The 18,009-nt window shown below is 44.0% G+C and overlaps 2 protein-coding genes across 2 annotated transcripts; both read right to left on the bottom strand.

Annotated features, from left to right (window-relative positions):
- Nucleotides 1-2,926: 2,926 nt before the first annotated feature.
- LOC117590554 (CTD nuclear envelope phosphatase 1 homolog) lies at nt 2,927-3,828 on the bottom strand. Its single transcript, XM_034283294.1, has 2 exons — nt 3,702-3,828; nt 2,927-3,641 (listed from the first exon to the last, which is right to left on the bottom strand). The coding sequence occupies exons 1-2, from the start codon at nt 3,734-3,736 to the stop codon at nt 2,927-2,929; spliced, it is 750 nt and encodes a 249-aa protein (XP_034139185.1). The 5' UTR covers nt 3,737-3,828.
- Nucleotides 3,829-16,290: 12,462 nt separating this feature from the next.
- Nucleotides 16,291-17,073, bottom strand: LOC117590487. The gene has a single exon (XM_034283144.1). The coding sequence runs from the start codon at nt 16,991-16,993 to the stop codon at nt 16,367-16,369; it is 627 nt and encodes a 208-aa protein (XP_034139035.1). The 5' UTR covers nt 16,994-17,073; the 3' UTR covers nt 16,291-16,366.
- Nucleotides 17,074-18,009: the final 936 nt, after the last annotated feature.

Genomic DNA, 18,009 nt, shown 5'->3' with positions numbered 1-18,009 from the left:
AGAAAGAGAGAGAAGCAGCGATAATTTGCATCGAGCTACGGGCTTCCTTTCACAAATGACTTGATATGCCGCAGAGTAGCCGCCCAAAAACAAACCAAAAAAAAAGTTTAAATACTTTCAAAACGCGAGCATGATGGCACAACAAACAGCACACACAACACACAGAAATATCAATATAAATGCTGGCTTGATTTATTGTCAGAGGAGCAGAGGAGAAGCAGTTTCCCTGCTGCCCAGATCCAGGCCCAAAACAAAACAGAACAAAACAGAACAAAACAGAAGACTTGGCCAACGAACTTGCTTTCACAAGCTCACAAGCAGCAGCGGCTAGCGCCTCTTAACAAATTATTGATTTACTGCCGCATCTCTGATCTCCACTCGTGTTAGACAGAGAATGGCAGATCATAAAATATAGATATATGGATAAATATAAATATCATAGCATACAAACGCGTCGACCATGTTTGTTTCGGACTCTTTTTAAGTGCCACACAAGTAGTCATTTGCCCATTTTGTCATTAAACTGCGCATAAAACACAAACACACACAGAAAGCCGTAAAAAAATCATCTAGCTGTGGTTCATAAAAATAAAATCCTTAGCGCAGCCATAGAACATCATCATGTGGGGTCCATGTGGGAAAATGCTGTATAAAGCGTGATGAAAGTTCAGAGAAGGCTGATAAGAATATTTGCTATCGCGTTCTTGGAAATGTAATTAGTTAAGCGTTTAGTATCTACACATCCCTCAGCAGATACTCCTATTCGTATCAATTTATGTTCCGTTGCTTGCCAAGTTCTTTGACCTGCCCACATCAAAAAAATCCAAGTCAGTTATGTCGGAGGAGGCCTATAGGCGGCGACGGCGGCTTCTAGTTATGTAATGGCTAAGACCTGCAACCGGCAATAGACTGACAGAAGAGCTGGGATCAGAGCACACTTTAAGCAGCTTTATGATGTGTTAAAATTGTTGCAACAACAACTGCCACAATGACAGGCAACAGCCGCAACAGAAAATATAGAGAAGGATGACGATGACTGGCCAACGTCATCATCATCGTCGTCGTCATAGTCAGCGTCATTGTCATTGTCGTCATCATAGACACATAGACATATGGGACAGCTACGGAGCTCAGTTTCGCTTTGACTGGAATCAAGTGCTGTTGGCTGGTTGGAGCTTGGAGCCAGAGTCAGAGACTGAGCCTGAGCTTGTGTCTGGGCATGACTCGACCAACTCGCGACTGTCGGAATCGAGATCAACTCGGTCGCGCAGCTTCTTCACTTTGGTCTTCATCTTTTGCCGATAATTGATCATCATCAGTCGGTTTTAATTGATCGCTGCCAAGCCTTGCCATTCCCATTGCCATTGCCTTTGCCTTGCATTACATTGTGTTACATTTAGCTGGATCGATCCATCGCTGATGGTAATCAATCACTTTCGTGGAATTGTGGCTGCTGAATGAAATATGCTATTGAACCAGTATCGGCCTCGGCGGTGGCCCAATAATCTCTTGCAGCTCCACAGCTCCAAAGGCGTTGTCAACGGTGTCTTTCAGGCTCTCTGTCTCCCTGTCTCTTTCTCTCGAGCTTCCCTGTCACCCAGTTTCTACCTCTCCCGCTCTCTGCCTCTGTCTGTGGCACTGACTTTGGTATTTTTCTTTCCAATCATCAAGCACAATTGCGTACGTGAGCTGCCTGATGACTGGGCCCCATACCCATACCCATACCCATACCCAGTCCCATGCCCCCGCCATCGATTCAAGTGGCAGCTGTGAGTCGCCTGCCTCATACTGCGTCAATAAGTCACTCGTTGGCATTCGTGAAATGCGTTAGATCGACAGAATCAAGCAGCACACGAATTACAATGCAAATATTTGGCGGAAAAAGCCAACGGAATTTTAGATCACATCTGGGTCAAGGTCAAGGTCAACTATTTTATTTACATGGAGTACAAGGAAGCTTAGCAGGTAGAGAAAGTTACAATCCCAATTGCCGATGATATAATCCTTAACATATATGTTATTTGGGTAACTGGCAGTTACGGCTGGCGGTGTATTATCCAATAAAATGATGGTAATACCAACGTTGATGGGCAATATTATCGCCATGAACCAGGACATCGAGTACACTCTTGGCGTACAACTCGCTTGACGTGGCAATTATGCACAGAATCTAACAGATGGAGACCTCCTCGAGGAAGTGATCAACAAAGGGACGGTTGTAGATCAACATAGTGCCATCATAGTCCTTCGCATGGACAACCAAATCAGGTGGGAAACCGGCTTTTCGCTCTTCTTGACGAACACGGAAGCTATCAAAATAATAAAGTCCACGATTAGGGTCTTCTTTCTAATGAACTGCAATCGACGCTGGGCCAACTCCGGCCAGTAAGCTCGTCAGATTTCGAAAATTGTATCATTGTATCAGAGAACCAACAGCCAATTGCTCCGAGTGTTGCATCTAATGATATTTAGCAAGAATTTTTTATTGTTTATGCACACACCGGAATGTGCACTAAACTGTAAACTTACATCAAAGTTATCACTTCCATGGCCTCACGATATATTTGGATTACGCGACTGGCGGCCATTGTGGTGCAAATTGTGACTTCAGACATTTCTCTACGTTTGCAATAATCTTTATCAGGATACCACAAAATATGTTGTGACTAGGAAAGTAAATGCAACTCACTGTAATTTCAGCGACTGCTTCGATTGAGTTTTTTTAACACAAAAACTCAAACAATATATCGCCTACTAAATTGCTCCAAAAGCAATGTTTTTCTCAACCGCAAAACAGATCCAAGGAAGGTTCCACGGCAATCTCCAATTCGCCCAAATTATAATTTGTAATTACCTTTAAATAATTATTTTTAACGCGGGCATAAGCAGGGGAACTATAATCATTTGAAAATTATTTCAAATATATTTATTTTGGGGGGAGTACGGAACGGACATTCATGACAAAGCGCAGCGAATCGAGGATGGGCAAAAGATCATGAAGTGTCGTGTCCCATTCATCAATTACATGTTTGCGAATGTGTATGATATTTTGCTTAATCCACCAGCATTCAAAGTTTGAATGATCAAGGATTACAACGCTGGACAAATCGCGGCCCACCAGCGACACGAATTTGGCCCTGAACCCATACAACTTGCCGCAATCGTGGCTATAGAGACGTCGATTCAGGATTTTCCTCCCAGCGTCCAAGTAATCCAGGATGGGGTCGGCGACATAATTGTTAAAGGCAGTGAATACGATGAGGTCGAACCAGCGCGAGGCTGTTGCCAAAAAATTATCCAAATGTGGACGCTTGAAGATGAAGATTTCCAGGCCATTTGGCAAATCTACCTTGAAATCATAATGCGACCCCTCCTCTAATTGGCCAATGCCCACCACCTTGACCAGAGTGGCATCCAGGTCAAAGACCAAGGCTTTCTTCGGGATTAAGGCCAGGCGATACATGACATACGGCCTCATTCTAGCCACATCCATGTAGTTGGATACGGCACAGCTGTAAACGAGCTCCTTGATTTTATACCCCATGCGGTAAATTTGTCGTTTCACAATGTTGTTTTTATCCTTGCGGGCCATCATGCAAACACCCAAGAAAACACACACCGCTGCCCCAATGCAGCCTAGGCTATAATATTGGTAAATATTTGACTATTGACTCAAAATGGATTGTTGGTTTCTTACTTACATGTTCATCAAAAGCAAGGACACAAATGAAATCATCTTGATTGAATTTAAGTGCGCTGCAAATCGGCAAAAGGCGTCGAATATAACAAATATAGAACAATATCCGAATAGAACAAAAAAATTGACGAGCAACTTTTGATTTAAGATATTCCATAAAAAAGTGACGAACAACACAAATGGAACAAGATCTACACAAATACAACTCGAATCTCACATATGTATGTACATTTCTCCCTTGGAATTGCTGTCAATTGCTGTGTCAACTGCAACTCCTTTTCTCTTGGCTGCTGGGATGTAGAGAAGAAGAAGTCTAATTAGCATTAGTTACTGGCCTGTGGCTAAGGCCGGAGACATGTCTTCGTACCTCTCCAATAAACAAAGACATCAATGGCCCAGGGGACCATGCTATATCTGGTCTTCCCTCAGCTTCTCTCTCGATCCTCTTGATGGCTCTTCCCTCTCCTTTAAATTAGTTGCAGTCCCATAAATAATAATTCGACGGCGAATTCAAAGTGGAAAAGCAAATACTTGCTATGGCGACAAATGCTCACCACAGTGGGAGATGCATAGAGACGATAGTGGGAAGTGGGAAGTGGGAAGAAGCCTGAGGCTGCCACTGCCACTGTCACTGCTTGGCACACGTTTGCCCAGAGACCCAGAGCAATCAATAATCCAAAGAGCAGCCCAAACCAGGTGGGAGCCAAGCCAAGCCAAGCAGAGCAAAGCAGCCGATCCGATCGAGGGCAGATCAAAGTTAGATCGCAAATGAATTCTTGCGGCACGAGAGAGAACCTGTTCACCCAACGGTCCTACTCACATTAGGAGGAGCCAGTCAAGAAGTAAGGCAGAGATACTTTTTTTTCAGTAGTTTTATTTTTTGTTGGTATCCTTGGGGCGCAGCGAAAAGCAGACGCCTTGATGGTCACCCTAGAAAAAGTGATACAGAGATGATCTATTGAGATTGATCCATTCAAACTTTCATCTTGGTTGGGAATCCTTTGCTTTTTTGTATTATATAACTAATATTTCTAGATAATATTTGCTGATGATTCGTGTATACCCTCATTTTAAGCGCTTCTTTCGATTTAGCTGATTATAAAAATAGCAAACGAGTCACGGCAAGATCGACAAGCAGCGCAGACAAACAGAAGATGCTGCACTTCGGATTGACCAATCCTGAATGGGTCTTCGGATGATGATGGGGCTGAGGACTGGGACTGGGCTGGGACTGGGCTGGGACTGTTGCTGGAAGCTGAAGGCGAGCGACCAAACCGAACCGAAGAATGTAGGTATCGTCTTTCAATGTTCTGTTGAGTCGCGAATTCCTGTTTCTTTCGCTCCTTCTTCTCTCTCGTTCTCTGTGTGTGTGTGTGTGTTTTTAGGCATTAGAAGAGCTTCACATCTTCAGAAGAATCGCTGGTGAGGGTGAGGATGCGAGCGGCATCCGGCGAGTGAAGGCGGGGAGCGAAGAAAAATTATTATAATAAAAATAATAGCAAACCGGAATTTCCTGATCCTGTTTGCGTATGTTCGGACAGCAAAGCCGCCTGCCTGCCCATCAGCCTGCCAGCCTGCCAGCCTGCCTGCCTGCCTGCCACCAGCCATTCCGATGAAGCAAACCGCTCCAACAGTGATTCCTTTTTGCATGTAAAGTTCGTTTGGCGCAGATGTTTTGCCTCGGACCGAACCTCGGATTGGACAGTATAGGACAAGAATCCTAAACCGAGTATGTAAGGCATTAGGTTGTCGGTTGGCTCTCTCAATGAATCGAAGTTCTGACTTTCTTTCACAGGATGGAGATAGAGAATTGCTGCTGATTACACATTTCTAGGACTTCTCGTGAGTAACGGCCAACGTGTCATGATGCACGTCTCACGCTCATATTAAGCCGCCGTGGCCGATAGCCAGCTGTTCCTTTTGCATTTTGATTGCTTTTCGCATTATATTTCTAACTAGCTTCGGTGGTGGTTCTATCATGTGCAGGATTGTATCCCATTTAGCCATTGCATCTGCACCGGTCAGCTGCAGCAACCCGCACCACACCACACCAAACACTCGATCAGTCTCCCCAACCAGTGTCGCTGTCTCTCTGCCTCTCTCTCTCTGTGGCAGCATGATATTTATGAGCATCTCCGCAGTGCCGGCAATTAATACGATTATCGGGCAGATTAATTGCCACTGCGAATGCAATTAATACCTCAGTCGGAGCTGCACTTGACTGCCAGTTGGATAATACATCTAATAAGCAATATTCTTCATGGTTCTACTTCTTCTCTTCTGTGTGTCTCTGTCAAAGGAAATGGAAATTCTAGAATTTTAATACAAATTTAGCAAGAGCCTGATTTATATTTATTTTTCTTGACTATTTTCAAGTCTTTGGATTTAATTTAAATTAATCTTTATAAATCCTATTAATCCTAAACAAGAACTCTATTCAATAAAATAGTTGAAATTAATGCTTGTAGGCAATGGGAATAAATGGGAATTTAATTCTGTTCAGCCATTAAACTCCTAAAGTTTAGAGGATTTTACTTCCTTTTTGATTCTTTCTTGGTTTGTTTTTTATACGCGGTACTCAAAGAGTAAATAGGGTATATTGTATTTGTGCACAAAGTGGATGTATGTAACGCATAAAGTATTAATTTCCAGTGGCTAAACCCACCCTGTCCCGCAGCCTTTGTTGCTCTTTTTACATTCTCTCATTCACCCTCTGCTTCTGCTTCACTCGGCCCCTGCCTCTGCCCTCCCCCTGCCGCTGCTTTTGCCGACTTTTAACCCATCCCGTCCCGCAGTGCAGTGTGTGTGTCTAGGGAAGGGCGGCGAGCTAAAGGAGCGTGTTGGTGTGAGAAGTGTTGTAGATGTAGATGACAGATGAAGAAAAAATGTAAAATTTGACAAATAACGGCTAAGGTGCAGATGTAGTCCTGAGTGCCGGGTATACAAGCTGTGACGAGTAAGAAGCGTCTCACACGTCCCTTCTCGTTTATTTATGTTTCTTGTCTGCCATCAGTCAAGTGCAATATGCCGATTAGGACAGAGAAACCGAAGATGGAGCTGTTGAAAGGAAGGAAAGAGAAGACTGGACTCAACTGGAGAATATCCAGACACATTTTATGACAAAAAATAAATGACGAACAGCAAATGGAAACAACAACAGCAACAAAAACTGGCTTATAAAAAGCCATTAAAGCAAAGTTCAGGCAGGTCATGTGAGTCAGTCCGCTGGGAGAGTCGGAGAGAGAGGCTTCAGTTTCAGGACGTTTTGGAGGCTCACTCCTCTGGTAACGTGCATCTCCCTGGTGTCCATAAATCAGCGAAATTAGAAAAATGAACAAATTTGCCAGCAAGCCATAAAAAAGTAGGAGGAAGTGAAGAAGGAAAGGGAAGGAAAAAATTACATTTGCAATAAAAAAATGTATGCATGAAAGAGACAGAGTGGGTGGGCCTCTCTGCCCAAAGAGTGCGAGGGAGAGAGAGAGAGAGAGATAGCAAGCTTAAGGGTGAGGTGGGGTGGGGTATTTCTGCATTCCACATTCTTCATCGCCTGTCGCCGTTTTTGGTGGTGCTGCCCATTGCCAGCCCCACTGTCTTCTGTGGATCCTCATTTGTGGCTGTGCGAACGTTCTTGAAAAGCAACTGTATTTAAAAAGGAAAAGGGAGAAACCAGTTTCAGTTTTTTTTTTCTTCTTCCACATCGTTTCTTGTTTCTTTCTTCGCTCAACTTCCATTTTCCTTTTGGGAATGTCAATGCCGATGCTGCTGCTGCCGCGGATGCTTTTGCCTGTTGTGGGTTCTTACCCCACGAAAAACCCTGTTCTGTCGTTGGTACCTGGTGAAAACCTCAGCCATTTCTTGCATTTTGATCGCTCCTTTGATAGTCTGCAATCGGTGCGGTCAAGAGGGGAAAATATACGTAGATTAACTACAGAAGAAAATTTGATTACATTTGGGAAATGTGATTCTTGGCCCTACTTTTACTTTGGCAAGCCTCAAGAGACATTTTCATTGTACATTTATTTGATTATTAAGCTACACCAAATACATTTTGAAACAATAATAAAAATATTCCTTCCATTCTCAGAGAGATTTCTGCAAGGGCATTTAAAGCTTCGTTGCATTCACTTGTATTTTGTTTTTAATAGGGGATTTTCTGGCTTCGATTTTATTCTACATTTTTGGCATTTTATGGTATCTGTCTGTTCGATCTGCATGACATCATCGTGCAATGCAAATTCAGCCAAGAAAGACAAAGAGAGTGAGCAAACAATGCAAATCAGAACAATAGCTGGACACAAACGGAAAAAAACGAGAAGGGATGTGTGAGGTGCTTCTTAAGCGTCACAATTTGTATACCAGGTACTCAGTACTACATCTGTACCTAAGGGGGTTTTTTTTTTGTCAAATTTAAAATTTTATATCTACAACACTTCTCACGCCAACACGCTCCTTCGCTCGCCACCCTCCCCAAGAGCCACACACTGCAGAGTCACGGCAGAGACGCGGCAGAGGCCGAGAAGAGGTACGGCTCATCAGGACGGACAGACGAACGGACAGACAGACATGGCTCAATCGACGCGGCTATTGATGCTGATCAAGAATATATATACTTTATGGTGTCGGAAACGTTTTCTTCTCTGCGTTACATACATCCACTTTGTGCACAAATACAATATACCCTATTTACTCTTCGAGTACCGGGTATAAAAACAAAAAACATTCCCGACTGGGCGACAGATAGAAGCGTGGAAAATTGTCTCACTTTGGTGGTTCCTTCCCCTCGCCACACTGGAAAATTGTCTAGTTCGGAAAGGTAACTGCAGCCCGCAGGCCCCATAGGAATAATAATCATAATATTTGCATAACAAATTGGGTCAAATGAGCGGGCACACAGACACACATACGTAATGCTAAACAAATCAAATATATATCTGCTATATCTTTGGACAGATATGTGCATACATACGTATGTAGGTATGTATGTATGTATGTACACAAATGTAGACAGATTGGTGATTCCTGCTTCCATACATGCGTACACCGTATGCTTACGAATGAGCGTGTCCATATGGAAATGAATGAAAACGACGACAAAAACAAACTGTAAACGTTGTACAATAATAATACAAAGCGATGCTCAGGGATATTTAACTCGTACATATGTACATATATGAATGTATATATACATATACACACACAGAAACAATGCACAATTGCCTATTAGCACAATGTTGCCATAAAATACGGCTGTGGTCTGGTAGCGGGCGGGGCCCGGCGAGCTGGACTTGCCAAAAAGAATCCGGCGAATGCTCATCAATAGCCCATAGACATGACAGTAACCCGTCCCACCGCTCGCTAATGTTCTCTTACCTCTATACATACATATGTATGTACATACGTACATATGTATGTGCATCGTACACTTCATTGTATTTGTATTGCTGTATGCATCGTTTCGTTTTATGACAATTAACACCGCCTCAATAAGGCAAACAAACAGCCAGTGAACGAGCGTGGCTGTGGAGCTGCTCAGGTTGTCTCCGGTTTATGGTCAACCAGCAGCAATTGTTGGATGGGGGGTTGGGGGGTTGGGGTTTGCTTCAGACTTTGATGGTGGCTATCGGGAATGTTTGTGCAAATATGGGGTGTAATATGTACTCGTAAAATGTTTCTATGTATGAGTAGGTTTGCTCTGGGATTCTCTTTGCAGCCCAAAAACTTTTTTCATGGTTCAGTTACCTATAGAGAACCTATCGATCTACCCTATCTATTATTACTTAAATTGTATTCGGGTATATTCGAGTCGTGTAGATGGGAGTAACAGTCCACCTATTATATACATATATTAGGTAACAGTGCATGCTAGTGTCGCGGCACGTGCACTGCCTTTATGTAAATTAAGCAGAAAAAAGGCCGCAAATTCCATTACTTATCAGATGTTTGATCTATAGATGGTAGAACCAATTCTACTCAGACTTTTATCTATTTTTGCTCAAGTAAGTTAAGTCATACAGATCGACTAAACGTTTCCTTCTTAACCTTTTGGTAGGCTCTTGTTGGTATCAATGTCCTCTGGCTGCTATAGATTTTTAAACTTCTTAACTATATTTTTGTTCTTTTACAAATCTGCTAGTCTTTCCAATCCTACTGTTGTTTATAGTTTAGGATGAGTTTTTATATGTATAGTTATACATGGTGGACTTCACCTATCGATCCTTATCTTGCTGAAAATAGTGTCTCTGTTAGTTTTACTGATCTCCGATATCCGATCTCCGATCTCCGATTGCGACTACACATTGTACATATGTATGTACATATAGCAGATCAGATGCTAATTACTCTGCTGTTACTCAAGTCTGATCTGCTTTGGCCACTTCTGTTGCTGTTGCTGCTGTTGCTATTGCTCTTGGCCAGGTTCGCCTATCGAATGTCTGTCAATCAATCTCCCTGCCCGAAGCCGAAGCCAGACAGCAATTGTCTGTTGCAAAAAAAACTGTTAACATCTCTAAAGTGTGTGTGTGTCTGTGAGTGTCCACCTCTGTTATCTCTGGCAACAAGGTTGCTGGCAACATGTTGCATGCACAGTGTCAATAGATTTAGAGTATAAAAATGAATAGAATATAATAGAATGGGATGTGGATGGAGGGAGGACGCGTGTATTGGCGCGTGTCTCGATGCTTGATTGGCCGGTTGGACTTGACTCAATTCGTCACTTAAATTATGCCTGGCTGCCTGCCGCTTGCTGCATGCCTCGTGCCGTTGCCTTGCCTGTGGCAATGGCAGTGGCAGTGGCAATGGCAGCACTTAGCGCAACATCAACTTAAATTGCAACCAAAAGCAGAAGCAGAAGTTGGAGCTGCAGCTGAAGCTGGAGCAGCAGCAACAACAGGAGACGAAACCGGAGCTCAGATCTTCTCCAGAGGAACGTGCCGAGCCAAATCAAATAAATTGCTTCGTTAGATCGGTAGTTGAGTGGTGCTAGGAGTGGGGTAGCTTTGTGCCGGCTGGCTGGCTGGCTGCGTGCTCCAGAAGAACCGCTTTGGTAAATTTTTTGTATTTTTTTTCCTCTCCCACTTCCGCTGGACATGGCGAGAAGGTGGGCCGTCGGGTGCTGCCCAACAACGATTGACAAATTTCCAAATGCCATTAAGAAGGCGTTGCATGCAACAAGAGATCCCCAAACCCGAAACCCGAAACCCGAAACCCCACAGACAAGCTGACACAGGAAGGATGGCTAATGGATGACAAAACAGGTGGCCATATCCATGGCCAGGGCCGTAGCCCGGTTTGAATGCTTCTATTGACTTGCTACCTGTTGCCAACAGATTTTTGCAGCACGCCCCGCTGGCGTTTGCAATTACCGTGTGGATGCCACCACAGCCATTAAATCACATTGCTGAAATATTTCATTTGTTTGCAAATTTTCGACAATCAACTTAATCGGAAATGCTCCGTTTTTTATAACTTTATCATTGCCAGATGTTGTCGATGATGCTGCTGGTGACTAGGAACGAGGTGGGTAAAACAAAACGAGAGCAGGACTGCATGTTTGCGGTGGCATGAGCATCAGCATCATCTCTGTGTTTCTGTGATAAGAATCTCGTTAGAGGCTATCTCTCTTAGGCATCTTCCGTGAATGCGGAGCTACCCTAACCCGTCCCCACCCATCTGGGCGATGCCACCATTTTGAGGCACTCGCTCCTCGTCTGTTGCTTAATTAATGCTGCAGGTGGCGCTGCTAACGAGATGAAAGCCACGCCCAAATATAGATTATAACAAAAAACGTAAAAAAAAAACAAGTGCACAAACAACTGCAATGCACACAAGTTCAATGAGAATACATGTAGATAGGAAGCGCCTTGGCGAGTCTTCCAAAAAAAAGCGAGCTTTTTTATTGGAGACTCAACACAAATAGAGAGCAGTTTGCCAGCTCTTCCAGTCATTTCGGTCAATCCATTAGATCGGGCTGAATGCTTTGATGCAGAGATGGAGATGTACATAGCTCCCAATTGGAGCCCACTGACAAGCCCTAAAACCCCAATAATAAGTAGATACTATATCGGCCCCTAGCAGAGTTCAGTCATCTTTTGCACAAAACACTTTGCATAAGACGAAAGCCAACAGACAAAACGCAAGCCAAAAATAGATTGCAAAAACGAAGAAATAATACATTAAGATCATTGGTAAAGAAATGTTACACAAATATTTCTATAAACAAAATATGAAAGAAACTCAGACAAAAATAGACAATAAGGTGAAACAAAACACACACCACACACCACAGAAAACCAAAGCAAAGCAAAGGCAAAGCCAAACACCAAAAGCCCTTTCAAATGATTGGTAAAATCTGTTCAATGGTTGGGATGATATAATCCCAAGAGATCGATACAAAAGTCGACTATTAATATCGATAAAAATACACACCAGGCAGCAGCAGCAGCAGAAGCAACAATTGTGGACCAGCAAAAGCGATAGGAAAGTGCCGTAGTGCAGATGATGATAATTTCTGGGTCTGGGTATGAGTATGGGATATCGAATCGGTTTGCATCGCTATCGAAATCAATCATGTTCAGGTGCAGGTGAAGGTCCCATAGAAGTAGTTTTGGGGGTCGGGTCGGGTCGGTCGCTGACAAATGTCAACGAACGTTTGGAACAAAAGGTTCGATCAAGATTTGAAATTGTTTTGTCGCTGGTTGACAATAGGCCCCAGAAGCCGCTGCTGAGGAAGATGTTCGCTGTCGGTCGCTGCCGGTCGGGGCTGGCAAACGGTACTTTAAAATATCCATACCATTCCATCGCCCGAATAGACTGACCCTCGTCTTCCATTAGTAGCCAAAGTTCATGTGTCAAACGATGGAAAACGAACTCGAAGCAACCGATCGTCTCTTTCACTTCTGCGTGTGTTTCGTTTGAGAAGAGCTGAAGCCTCGGCCTCTCTCTCTCTCTCTCTCTCTCTCTCTGTCTGTCGCTGTCCGTATTGCTTTGACAAACTTTATTTATGCTCTTCTTCACGCTCGACCGTTAAGCTAACTGCACATTCGCTTTGTTTGGCTTATTGGCCGCTTATTGTTTTAAACTCTGATCTCTGATCTCCGGGCCCCGACTCGATTCGTTTTCTTTCGTCACCATCAAAGAGAATGTTTTAATTATAGCATCCGGGGCACTGGAGGAGGAGGGGGCGCCGAGAGAGAGATAGAGAGAGAGACCTGACTAAGTAGTCGCAGGGCTCAACTAACAAATTGATTAATGTCCCTCTTTAGTCGGCCCCTCCAATTTTAAGTAGTTGTCATCTGTATTCCCATTCTTCTGCATTTCGGAACGCCTTTCAATCAGGCAGTTGTAGCCAGATCCCATCAAAATGAATATCTTATACTATTTTTAGGCACTACTTATGTAAATATTTAATTGCTGTCACTAAGTAGGCGTGCGATAATGTCCAAAGAATAGCTGTTGATTGCTGCACGTGAGGGGATTCACGGAGGAAAGGAAACAATTTCCCACATTCTCAAACAAGTAGATCAATAGTTGGGTGCAAAAAGCAAAAGAAAAGGTAGAACAGAGAGATAAGAAAACGAATTAATGAAAATGGTAAGGAGCTTTAGAGTGCTTAAGGATATCCAGATCATCCAAATGGAACTATGAACAATTAATAATTATAAATAATATGGAAAGTGCCGAAGAAAGTCTAAAGCATATAAAAAAGACTAAGGGAAAAGGCACTGACGCAGTGGCTCAAGAAACTGAAAAGTAGCTCAAAGGAGAAGCCTTTATGGTATAAAGTTGACGCACTGCTGAAGAGAACGGATAAATTTAATGAGTTGAAGGCAAAGAATGGAGCAGCGGTGGCCACATTCCAGTGTACAATATTTCATTGTGGGGCAGGAGCAACTGCACACCCGCAGACGGACATCGGTCGCTCGGCCCCCGGGAGATGTGTCCGTGTATGGCCACAACTGGCCGCTTCATTTGTTCTGCAAAAGTCGTGATTGTCCGTTCGTCCGTCCGTCCGTCCGACCATGGGAGATTTTCTCTCTCTCTCTCTCTCTCTCTGAGGAGACTCCGGACTCCGTACAGGTGTTTGCACGCTCAACTTGTGTTTAGTTGCTAAAATAGTTGACTAATTAATTTATAATGCAATTTCACTCAAGCGACAGCAGTAACATCAACAGCAGCGGCCACAGACGCGCACTAATAGGAGCTCAAGAAGCTGAAAGATGGCGTGAGGAGGGTGATCGCTTCCATTTGTAAAATGGAAACCGTTTTAATAGGCACCACAACAAGAGAGGAGTTCTAACTTCTAGTTCCAGCCGAAGCGTTGCATACCCTTCCTTACGCAGCTAATACCGCTTACATGATGCTGCATTCGTAATCATGTAGTACTCACTGTAAGGGTATGACAGCAGAAGCCACAGAAGCCAGAAGCAGCAGCAATATCAGCACCACCAGCCATCACTATCCACTACTAGCCACCGCCTATTCATTGTTTATGATATGGTTAGCCTGCCAGTAGTACCGTCCCATCCCAAGTCACAGTCGTGTCCCCCCGCCTTATCACAGTTCTCTGGCACTACGCATTTCCCAACTGCAGTTTGTTCTTGGTCTCGGTCTGCCCCTGCAAGGGAAATTTATGCAAATGGATATACTGCTTGCAACTGGACAGATCTCCTTAAAGCTTTTGCGCAATTATCCGAGGAGAGGCCTCACCTGCTGCGGCTCTGCTGCTGCTACTGCTGCTACTGCTGTCTCCTGCATTTGATTGAACTCAAGTGTGCCAGATGTGTAATGCCCAGATGTTGGAGGGGCAGGGGTCTGGCGGCTTTGTGTGTGTGTACCACAGCAAGTGGGAGAAAGGTAGACAGGGTAGTGGCAGTTTCCAGAGGCATGCGCGGCAAACACGTGACAATTGCAGTGCCGATCAATTGAAATTGAAAACCAATTGGAAATTCCGATGAAACACCAGCAACAAATGCAAGAACCAAGCTGGACCCAAGCTTCTCGTATGTGCGGTACCATAATTTCGGCACAGTGGAGCAAGTTCTCAAATTGGCCAGTAGAGCAGAGGCCGGTAGCGATCTCGGGCAGCGCAGTAGGCGCACGCACATGAAGAAACTATAAGGAGGCCTCGTCGGTGGCAGAGTTACTCGCTGGTTCTGCCTATTTTCAGTGCTCGTTTGCTTGTCGACGCGGAAGGTTGATTGCGGACAACATTTTTTTTCAAATTTTTTCAAATTATTTTTTTTTTTAAAACAATTGCTACTATCATGTAGCCAATTATTACAAATTTAATTATGAAACAAATTTTATGTTTTTTCACAATGCCTTCAAATGGTTAATCAGCACACTCCATTCTCTCACTCCATTTCACTCGCCCGTTCTGCTTACTTTTGCCGACGAGACCTCCTTATAGTTAGTTCATTTGCACGCACAGCGTAAAAGCTTCGTGTAGCTTCGGCCATAACAGCCGCAGCGGCAGAGAAACAGCTTCGGATGTTGCCCATGCACAATTGCTCGTCTGCCGCAGCGGCAGAGAAGCAGAAACGTTTTGGACTTCGTCTCTCTTTTTTGTGTGCATTCAAAAGCACTAAAACATTTGAGTACCTGCGTGCCCGACCCCTGCAGTTGGATGCAAAAAACAGGCACAAGAGTGAGAAAAAAGCTGTGCAGAATGGCATATCATAAAAGTAAATAAAGATTAAGCAAATTAATTTGATTGCAATTCCACAGTGCAAGTTGTCGCGAAAAAAGGTAAATTTATATGTAAATGAAATCTCGATTGGTGCCACTGTGCAGAGACAGAGACCGGCAGACAACGGCATTTGTGCAACAGTTTCTGCCTCTGAACCCAGCCCCCAGGCCAATGGCCAAAATGTAAATCGCCGCTAGCACCAAACTAGAGTACCCGGTATCTGGTGTTCTGGGGTATTCGGTTGTTCTGCATACAACCAACCCCCTGCCCAATTGACAATTCGGTCGCCAAGGCTTTTCCTTGCATTGGCATAGGCAGAGTTAACCGCTAGACAGCAGCCCCCCACAGCCCAGCCCAGCCCTGCCCAAACCCCAACCCCGATACCGACCGGATGAATGGGCAATTGAAATTGGATGTTGGAATGAGAATCGCGAATCGCGAATCGCGAATCGCGAAACGCCAATAGCGAATAGTGAATTGCGAATTGGGGATTAGGTTTTGCAATGTGGATGGAAATTAGAAGCACGCCAGGTAGGCGCAGGTGACCGATCACAATCGATAGGCTGCAACGTGATGTGGCAAATGCAAGAATGCTGAAATGAGAAGGAGAAGCAGAAGCACGAGTAGAGGAACAGGAATCGAAAATCAGCAACAACCACACAAAAAGGAAAACAATAGCCCATAAAGGACGAGACGTAAGGCTTAATTTTGGTTTATTTTTTGATTAAAATTAAAGGAATATAATAAACGTTCAAGATGTACAAAAAGCAAGGCCTGACGATCAAAAAAATACAGAATTCAATTCAATCGTTTTCACATCATATTTTGATGATTGGTTAATTTGTTTTTTATTTTTTTTATTTTTATTTTTGATACCCCAAAACGACAAGCGCCCTCCCTGTATGATCAATCTTTATGGCCGTCGCATTAAAGTTTATGACTCGTATTATGATGATCCAGACTGGATCGGTGAGCGACCGCCCTTAAAGTCGCTGCATCACCATCACCATACCCATGCAGATGGAGATGGACAATGGAAGAGCAAGGAGCCGAAGCCAGACGCCAATGCCGATCCCAATGCCAAGGCCCAGGCGCTCGGCCCCATTGTCGCCGAGGGCATAGTGGATGACACCGCGTTTCGTTTTGAGCACCTCTTTGAGCGGATCCAAGTTCATGTCGTTCTCCATGAGGCACATCTGCATGAGGTCGTCGGGCAGTTGGATGTGGAACGGGAAACAGTACATGGCCGCACTTTTCAGTATTACTGTGTTGTTCTTATCGCCACAGTTGAAGCTCGTAACGTCCAGGAAGCGCATCTTTTGGCAATTGTGCAGCGGCGATGCCTTCATTAGCACCAGCACATAGTCCAGCGACGCGGTCATGTACAGGGCGAACGGTTCGCCTGCCTCGATGAACGTGTCCCGGAACTTGGTGACTGCCACCAAAGGGTAGTGTCCTGAACATTTTCTCTGCAGCACCTCCTCGTGCGATCTCAAATATCGACAGCGCTCGGGGACATAGTTCTCCATTTCCTTAGTGGCCAGCATGCAGTCAGGCAAAAGGCACAGAAATAGGCAGAAAACCACCACACTTCGGTCCATTCGATTCATCCAAAGAGAATTTACTAGAAATACGAGTATGCCAATAGGTCCATGTGTGTTTGTACATTTGTGAATATTTGGGTATTTGTTCATTAACAGATGCTGGAATCTATTAAAGCTCGTAAAATCTATTTCGGACAGTTGGCTCACAGTTTACTAGCGTCTCAGTACAGTGAGTCAGGCAGAAATAGTAGGTGGAGCAATACACTAACAACGAGAAGGGACGTTTGAGACGCTTCTTACGCGTCACAACTTTTATACCCGACACTCAGCACTACATCTGCACCTTAGCGGTGTTTTGTCAAATTTTTTAATTTTTTTTCAACTGTCATCTACATCTACAACACTTCTCACACCAACACGCTCCTTTAGCTTGCCGGGCTTCCCTAGACCCACACTGCAGACTCGCGGCAAAGGCAGAGGCCGAAACAGAGTGTGAATGAGAGAACGTGAAAACAAACAAATGTAAGGTGCGGGACAGGGTGGGTTTAGTCACTGCAAATTAATTTCTTCATTGTGGCCATAATAATGATCCAATCGGATCCCAATTTGGTGATCTGATAGATATGGTAATTCCTTACCGAATGGCGTTTTTAGTTTTCTTGTGTCTTCTTGTAGGTTTGGGAGGTTTTCGCCCTTTTGCGGGGGCGGGGCTCATTTTTTTAAATACACTGGTTTCAGTGTGAGCATACAGCAGTCTGGAGCCAAAATTTGGTGGCTCTAGCTCTTATAGTCTCTGAGAACTAGCCGACAAACAAGACGGACAGACGGACAAACAGACATGGCTCAATCGACTCGGCTATTGATGCTGATCAAGAATATATATACTTTATGGGGTCGGAATCGCTTCCTTCTGTGCGTTACATACAACCGTTATTCCCCACAAATACAATATACCCTATTTACTCTTCGAGTTCCGGGTATAAAAATAGGTCAAACACAGACAAACGCGGTATTGTGAATGATGGACATTGATTTGTCACATTTTTAAATGCATTTTCTAATACTGAAAACTCCACTCTAGC

The sequence above is a fragment of the Drosophila guanche genome, unplaced genomic scaffold (genome assembly GCF_900245975.1).
Source record: "Drosophila guanche unplaced genomic scaffold, DGUA_6, whole genome shotgun sequence".
Classification (NCBI taxonomy): Eukaryota; Metazoa; Arthropoda; class Insecta; order Diptera; family Drosophilidae; genus Drosophila; species Drosophila guanche.
Note: the sequence above shows the minus strand (reverse complement) of the source record. Positions and strands in the feature narration are given on the sequence as shown.

What these genes read in the sequence shown, in the direction of transcription:
- LOC117590487 (XM_034283144.1), bottom strand. Translation starts at nt 16,993, where the DNA reads ATGAATCGAATGGACCGAAGTGTGGTGGTTTTCTGCCTATTTCTGTGC.
- LOC117590554 (XM_034283294.1), bottom strand. Translation starts at nt 3,736, where the DNA reads ATGATTTCATTTGTGTCCTTGCTTTTGATGAACAT. An exon ending in TCCTTGCTTTTGATGAACAT is followed by an intron (nt 3,642 to 3,701) that starts GTAAGTAAGAAA and finishes CCAATATTATAG; the next exon opens with CCTAGGCTGCATTGGGGCAG.